General features: G+C 35.7%; 1 protein-coding gene across 1 annotated transcript; it reads right to left on the bottom strand.

Moving 5' to 3' along the window:
* Positions 1-555: 555 nt before the first annotated feature.
* Positions 556-1,263, bottom strand: KAFR0F00115 (uncharacterized protein; the record flags this gene model as incomplete). The annotated part of the gene is made up of 1 exon (XM_003957691.1): positions 556-1,263. One exon carries the CDS (start codon positions 1,261-1,263, stop codon positions 556-558), a length of 708 nt encoding a protein of 235 aa, XP_003957740.1.
* Positions 1,264-8,746: the final 7,483 nt, after the last annotated feature.

Genomic DNA, 8,746 nt, shown 5'->3' with positions numbered 1-8,746 from the left:
ATAACACATTATGGTAGAGAGAGGCAAACTAGTGAATTGTATAATCCAACCCGAAACGAAGCAGAACGCCAACAATCAGCTTTCAGAAGAATTGAATAATATTAACTAAGTCCTCCTGCTTGATAATTGAATTGCTTATTAATCTATGCTTACGATCAATTGAGCAACTAATAGTAACCGCTGTAGTCTTTCTGTAGGTTCACTCAACTATGAACATATCAACGTGTACATTTTCTATCTGCAAAAGTTCTATTTCTGAGAATCTACCAAAGCAGTTGCCCAACTATAAAAGCTCATTCTAATATTAAGGTACTGCGACAGATTATATAGCTTTGCAAGATTGAGGAAAAGACGTATTACTCTAGAAGTAATGCGATTGCTGCATTCAAACTTACAAAATCATTAAAACAATATTGTAAATACATAGGATTTTATATGAATTCAACAAATTTGCACGCAAGAATTTTTATTTTTTTTGATTGTATTTGCGGCGAAAAGAAATCTCACTTCAGAGGAAATGAGAAGGTGACAATAGAATGTTTGAGGTTAACAGGACTACTTCTCTTCGTTGTGAAGTAACATACCGTCACTATACACATAGGCGGTGTAGTTACCGCTAATGTAAACCGAATCATGTCCGTCCAACTCTCTTTTGATTACATCATTTTTTCCACCTGAGGCGCATGTGTTCTTGTTTCCAGAACCACACCATATATAGGACGGCCAGCTTTCACCATGTCCAACGAGTGCATACCCCTTCCAGCTGCCACCATGTGAGAGCTCCATACACCAAACAGCATTAAGATTATTTACAATGTATTTTTCAAATGCTTTGTCAAGTGCTCCTTGAATAGTATCCTTTTCTGCGGTAGTATCACAATTTTTACTGGTCGTTGAGTACGCGTATTTCATCTCACCACTTGTTCCAATCATTAAACCACACTGTTTCTTAATAGAATAATCATTAATCTCGTCAGCTAGGACCTTGAGCTGACGTATCCATTGAGTAATCTTTTCAATATTATTTACTGCCCAAGTTGCTCCCTTCCAGACTGTATTCAAACAATCTTTTACATCGGTACGTTTTTCCAATGCCACTGAATCGTTCTCAAAATAATGAACAAGAGATATATTTGAATTTCCTACTTCAATGCTCAGCATTGGGGGCAGGTGAACTGAGCTTTCCATTGAAGCCCTTTCGGTTGAAATAGCGTGCACACCACAAATAAAATAACCGTAAAATAACCAAAGGGAGAAAAACATAGCAAAAAACAGCTAGGGTAATTTGATTTGAGACTTTTAAGACTAATGCTTTAGTGAATTCGTAGGTTTCTTTGAAATCCTTTTCCATAGAGCCACTGTCTTGACTAAACGTCTAATTGTAATAAATATTTTATCCAAAATTGAATAACGATAATATAGTTTATTGAGCCCTTTTATATGTGAGGTCGCCCAAAATACTTGCTATCTCAAACGGCACACATTCTTACATAAAATTAGAGCGGTTTAAAGGAAACATCTACAGCTTGCTCGTATATTGGTCCCAATTACTTTGCGAAAATAAACAAAATGCGGTCTCCATTAAAATCAATTATTTCGTTCCCTGAGTTTCCTAACGACATCGAAGTATCACTAGGAATAACGCTTATATTATGTGCTGCTTCAAAACGCTATGGGGGTATGTTATGATTAGATAGAAGGTAACAGTGGGTTAATACCTTCAACGATCAGGCCACAATAGCTGAAAATTTTCACCAATATTTTTTCAATTGTTGCAGCCGCTGTGTTTTATAGAAAGAGTGACTCAATCCTGAATACCACCAACTAACTTTTGCTTTTCTTAGAAGTTTCACATTCTTCTTCTCGTTTCCTAAAAGAGAATTCTGCTGCTTACCTGAGAAAAGTTGCAGAACCTCGAAAAACTTTAACTCATCAGCACGGAACTTTGCCTCAGGGGAGGGGGGTTATATTGTTTTTTTTGGGCCCTCATGATTGTCACTAAGGAATTCTGCAGGAAAAAAGCAACCCCAAGTTGACACTTTCATCGCTCGAAGTTTTGAAATAAAAAGACGATTATGACGTAATTGTCATTATGTGCGACAATTCTTCGTGTCCAAAAAGATTCATAAAGGTCCTCTGCCTTCATGATCAGGGCAGCAAAAGGTTCCGCTGAGGTCTTTCAGAGTACAGAACGATGCATTAAGCCTTGTCGTAGAGTAGGTTATGCTGCAAAAGCTGAACAGAGGCTAAAAACATATTTCCTCAAGGAGGGGGGAGGAATCTTGACAACTATTCAGAAAAGTTAAAAATTTCTATGACTGAGAATATAATCCCGAGATTGCAGTTTTTTACTCTGGTGCCTTTGTCTACCAAAAATTTTGAATCAGCCTAAATTTCATAACAGTCAATTTGATAGAAAACAATTCATTATCCTCAATTTTTCGTCGTTGTACGCCAAACCTAGAGGAAAAAGGACAAGAAACGATGGAAAAAAGTAAAAAAGGCCAGCGTTATTGTTGGTTATTTTGCTGCTCGCAAAAGCGACCTCGATTAAATTTTACTAAACATTTCTGGTTAAAGAATTTTGTATAAGTGTTTTTTTCTAAGAAACTGTAACTTTCATAAAAATAATTCTTCTTTCATTAACATGGTAAAATAATTGGTCCTTCCCGTATCTCTCTAATGCGTGTTACTACTGACTTTTTATTGTGCTTGCCAAACAGTTTGTTTCTCAGAGGATCAGCCACTAAATCAGAAGTTTCATTGATTAATATCTTTTGCATCAAGTCAAATTTTTGTCGCGACTTATTTCTTCCATGTTTTCTAGGTTGGCCCTGTGTACCGGTTAGTTATTATTTTAAAATTCCTCCTGATTTATTTAGAAGCACGACCTACTTTTTATGCTAGTGTTTGTAATACCATAAAATTTGCTCATCCACCAGCAAATTGTTCGATTCTTGTGTGCCGTTACAAATACAAGAAGTGACTTGAGCATCGGAAATATCAGTTATACATTCCGCCATTGTTGGAATGTGAAGAGTTCTGGGCATATCTAAATACTTATGTACTCTTTTTGATGAACCTAGAAGACAGTATACTAGCCAAAAAGGTATATACTATCCGATAAGCGGTCTTTCATCGAGCTTCGTATGTTGGTCTCCCTGTAGGGCATATACCTCCGAGAAGACGTCGGGATTAAAAAGTTAAGAAATGCGGCACATCACATTAGCGGCGAGATTTGGTGTCGTCGAAAGTTGGATGATAGATACTACAGGAAAAATACTGTAATGATCTCAATCAAATATAGCAAACCGCTAAAATGCAACCGATTACATAACATCTAGATCAGGTGTCCGGCAACAAAAATATCACAGAAGCTCCCGGAACCTCAATAGTCGCTATTAAAGCAGAAATGCTACCAAGTTACGTTATACTTGAAAATCATAGCTTTAACTAGACAGCTCAGTTACAACCAATTACAAAGATAATATAAGGTGAATCATTTATTTTCAATTTATATTCGTTAGCTTGGACAAGTTACTGTCAGAAAGAAACAGGGTAAGGTAATGTTCGTCAATTCTAGAAGTCTCGTTATTTGTTTTGCAACCAATCAAAACGTTATTAAGAGGCACTGTAGTAATACAAGTGGTTAACGTTGTCCTATAACAGTACTTTAACCTAAAATTGGCATCGAGCTCCATTTTACGGCGCAACTTGATAGTTTTTGGTCTCTGATACAAATGCGAAGAAATACATCTCGTGTGTCAAATGAGGAGCCAGGCGTTTTCATCGAATGAAGTCTAATGCTGGTTTTTATGAGTTCGGAGGAATCAAAAAGTCGATAAGCCAAAAATATAAGACATCTATAAAGGAGACTTCCTGGTAATATGTTACGCTATTAGTCATCAAATGCTCTTTAGGCGTCCCAATCATCGTTTGGTTCATTATTAATAGAATAATATGTGACAGTAAGTGGCGGTAGATCATTCCCCAACAGATCTGAGCTATTCTCTGCCTCCGTTCACTATACGATCTTTTTTCGGGAAGGGCTCCTAGTTTTTTAGAATTATTTTCTTAATCCAGCATCCTATTCCAAAAGTTAATAAGTAATTAATGTACTTCTCATGCAGACCTCTGACTCTGCTCCATTAAAGGGTCTCTGATTTGTTTTACTGAAATTTTTAACATCGCATAATCCTATATGGAACTGATCTGGTGTGGCAATCGAAAAAGCGGAAAGTATGCTTTGAGATTGCATCAACAACATTATTTCAACTGCAATCAAAATTCGAAATCATTATTGAAGGTGAAATAGAAAAGAATGAACAGGACAAATTCTGGACAGTTTAGGTTTTTCAATATAAACATACCGTTTTGACAAATTACAGAACTAGTAAGCTTGTCCTTTTCCTCTTTTTGGAAAAAATGAATGGGTTACCCTACAAAGTAATTCTGTCACATTTACTAAATTTGATTGTCTGGGCATAGACAGAGGTAGACTTGACAAGACCTGCTTTAGAAAATGACATTCTATAATGGACCCCCGATCTTATGTGGAATACAGATTACTCAAAGCGGGGACAAGTGTGTGCTACTAGCCTATCAGTGTAATCGACAACTCCTATACAATCGTAAAATTAGGAACTTGTAAATAAGCAATTTATAAAAACTGCAGTGAAATTATCTATTTGGCACTTTCTTCATCAAAATGGAATTTAATACTTACTGTACTACGTTTTCTTCGACTAATATAGCACACAAAAGTTCTCAAAAACTTCAAATGTAGGTTCTACAGCTTCTCATCTTGAATCGTTACAGGTCTTCAGATTATGTACAAATAGTGATGTAGTTCGTCCACTAATCGAAAACATCCAACCGATATGAACACCATGTGTTCCATCTACGTGTCGAGCATCGTGTTGAGAATGAAAACACCTTTGCGGTGGGAACTTTAGGGCTGTATGCAAGTTCTGTGACCAACACCTCGCGGGTTACCTGAAATCAAATTTCCTGTGAGAATGCGATGGACAGTGAGAATGCCTGGAATAACTTTGCTATATTTTTCCTGTTATTGACCATAACATGGAAATAGCAACTTCGAGTAAAAGATCATGATAACAAATCCTCCCTGTGCGTTAATTTTTGCACTTATAATGCATGTTAAGCTTGAAAGAAGAATGCCTCAGCAATATTATCTATATCAATGCGGTGTTAATAGAGCATATTTTATAACTGTTTGTAAAAATGTCTGGCCACCACCCGTAACGTTGTAAAAAAGGATTAAACTTAGTAAAAATCATTTGCGTTAGCATAACCCTGCATCTTTTCGTTTTTACTTACATTAGGACCATAACAACAATGCTAGATAGTTCTGATTTTCTGTGTGCCCGTACTTCAGAAATCCCAAGATACCCGCTATTAGCGATGGTAGTTCATAAGTGCATACACTATTACCGAAGCTCACTTACAAAATTTATTCTGCAGCTGCTTGTATCCCCCATCAATAGATCATTTGTTCTTTATGACAAGACAACTAGCTTCAGCAATTTCCTACTATAGTACATTTCAAGCATCTTCTTATTGATGTATTTAAAACCCTAGCGGTTTAAAACTGTGTTTTTAAGTTTATCCAATCGAGAAAGAGAGTTTTTTCTTGCTCCTGAGAAAGAAATTGAAGCCTTTAATCGCTGGATACCCGAAATCATACAATCACAGTTGGAAGAGTCTGTGACACGTCCATTTATGGGATATTTTTAGTTTAGATATCGTTATCCATTTCTTGCTTCGAGATTATATTTTCCCTATTCGCGCAGAAATAAAATTTAGTGGGAGAATGCAATAGACTTCAAAGAATGCACATTTTATAAAACAAAAAGCGTTGGATGATAAATGTTTTCGCACTGAAAAAAATGATATTGGTGTATCTCTTTTAGATGTGTTAGCCATTAAAGAGGTCAGTCCCAGTATGTAACTGACTATCTTTCATGGCAACTTAAAACTAGCTTCAGTTTACTTTTATTTATTTGTTTCTATCTTGATTCTTGAGTACAGGAGGTGCTGAATTGCTATAAATTTAAGCCTTCTTACTTCTTGTACTGTGAACCACTCTAGGACATTCGAAGGGCATACGATATGGTAGGAAGAGCTCCTCAATGACGACAATTATGCCAATCATATACTAGATATAATATATCTATTAGTACTGCGGTTAAATTTGGCTTGGATGGTGATGAAGTTATGCCATATATCACTGCTAGTCAGTGTCAGTGAGTGCACTCAATTTGTAGGCATTGAAACAGTAGTAACATAGAATTTCCTTCATATCTGAAAAGTGGAATCATTTTGTATGGCATTTGACATAGAGGATTCCTCCTCTGTAAAGAATAGTTTACATCTAGGAAAACCGGAAGTAGTATCATAACCATGGCCCTTGAATGATTCATGGTAACATTCTGTTTGCTTTTCTTTTCATTAAGTTTATTTCCATATTACGAACATCGTATAGAACATTTCATTTCAAACGAACCATTCTTTATCAATAAACATAGCTAATTTCACACAGAAAACGGAGAGTCAGAATAATCGTTTGATCCTATGAGATATGCTGCAACTTGAAGTATCGATTAATTTTCTGTCGCCAACAAGATTTTTTTTTTAATACTTCTAGGCCTCAGAACGGTGGCTAGTCAATGCTTTCCGAAATATCTCCGAATTCGAAAACTGGTGTAACATTTATAAATTCACTGTCCGTAAAGCATCACGGCTCTTCAGCATTTTTAGTTGTATTGGCTTGATTATGGGTTTGCCTCGTACTTCGAAAGAATTAGTATATAATCAAAGATCTTGTTTTTCGCGCATATTTGAGAATTCGCATGGACTGTCGTTGCTGTCAGAAAAAGAAAAGTGCAGCAAGATCATAGGAGCATGCATCTGCTTTATTTCATTGTTATCATATACTCAGTTGTGTTCACAGTCTGCTGCAATAATATAATATCCAAACCGTCCGACTTGGATAGGTGCGAGCATCAAGTTGTTTCTAAAATTTGAAGTTCTGAAAAATGCTACCTTCATAATTTAAGAATTTATGAAAGTCCCCCCAACCTTAATTTTTGGCCAGATATTTACGGTACTTTTGTTTATTTGAATAAACTTCAGCACCGACGCTTTTTTAAAATGATGTGGAAGTTCAAAAAATCGAGCTCGATTGAACTAAAATTAAGATATCCATAAAACATTTGAACACGAATGAACAGAAATGTTTGATACCTCGCACAATATATTATATTTCAAAATTGTCAAAATTGAAGATTTACAGTCGCAATAATCTCACTTTTCATTATCGGCCTCATTTCGACTTCAGACACTATTATTGTCAGCCGTAATAATTGCATCTCAGAAGACAAAAAAAAGATAGAAGCAATATATTCTCTGTTATCTTTATTCATATACTTTAATTGTGAAGACTTTTTGAGTACATTTCTCTTTGCGGTAGATTAACTTTTAGTTGTTACTTCGGTAGTTTCTTCCTCGAAAAACTCGGTCGGCTGGAACAGGTTAACAACGCTTTAAATATAAAAGATGTAGATTTCTAGAACACTATCAGAAGTTTAGTTCTAAACACATTGCCAGCAAAGCCATGACCTTCCTATTAATTCATTTGTAGGTTCTTCTACAACATTTATGATCATTAACAACAATTTTTGATGGGGCAGGTGTAAAGCAATCCGTGATTGGCGAAATCTCAGTTGTCTATAAGGTATATCAAAACCTGTTTAATCACCGACAAACACAAGAGCACATGAAGAACACAGAGGACGTACGGATATGCAATTACAAGGATTTCTCATGAAGCAATCTCAGGGCATATGAGAAGATACGAAAGTAAGATAACGGAATTTGTTATCCAGATAAATCAAAAATAAACTTAAGACATGCAAGCTTATTGAGGCATCTTACTATTCATATTTATTATATAGGAAAAATCAGTGAGTACAATAGCACAGGTAACAACGTATCTTTGTCTTACAAACCTAGGTTTACATCAAAGTATAAGATAACTGCTTTAGAACTGTCTTGGTCTTGATGATATGGGAAAGTGAAGACATTTCTAAAACAGACACTATTGATGCAAACATAAAGCTTTCCGTCTATTAAATGAAGTCACCTTTGAGTTTTCCCTACTCAAGGAAATGTCCAGCTAAATATTAGGAATTAAAAACGACATCATACTTGCTACTCACAAGAGAATGCTTTATATTTTTTCGACTGGTTGAAGGAATGCACGTTTCTAACTATAATACCACTTATGGGACAGAACTGAGTGACTTTTTATATTGATGGATTGAAGCTTAATTTAGGAGTCGAGTAGCTTCATTAATTCCTGACAGAGAGAACCACTGATGTTTGTTGCTGGGCTGTCCTCGCAGAAGCAATATGGAATTACCTTTCTTTACTCTGGAACTTTTGAAATGCTATGTTCTCAAAATGTGCCTAAATTGAGAAATAAAATATAGCATAAGAGAAGAATTGGATATGATTCTTCGACCTAATGTTCGTCACAATCGATGGTTGATTAAAAGGAAATGGTGGCTCTTGTCGAAGAATATAGCTTATATTTAATCTTCATATTGCAAAGGAAAATGTATTTAGTATGGCGATAGCTTTTAATTCATGAAAGGCGTAAGAGATGGTGATATATTTTGAAAACGCCTCGGTGTAGTAAAGGTAACCTTTTGAGTAAAACGAA

Source organism: Kazachstania africana, chromosome 6 (genome assembly GCF_000304475.1).
Source record: "Kazachstania africana CBS 2517 chromosome 6, complete genome".
In the NCBI taxonomy this organism is placed as follows: domain Eukaryota; kingdom Fungi; phylum Ascomycota; class Saccharomycetes; order Saccharomycetales; family Saccharomycetaceae; genus Kazachstania; species Kazachstania africana.
Note: the sequence above shows the minus strand (reverse complement) of the source record. Positions and strands in the feature narration are given on the sequence as shown.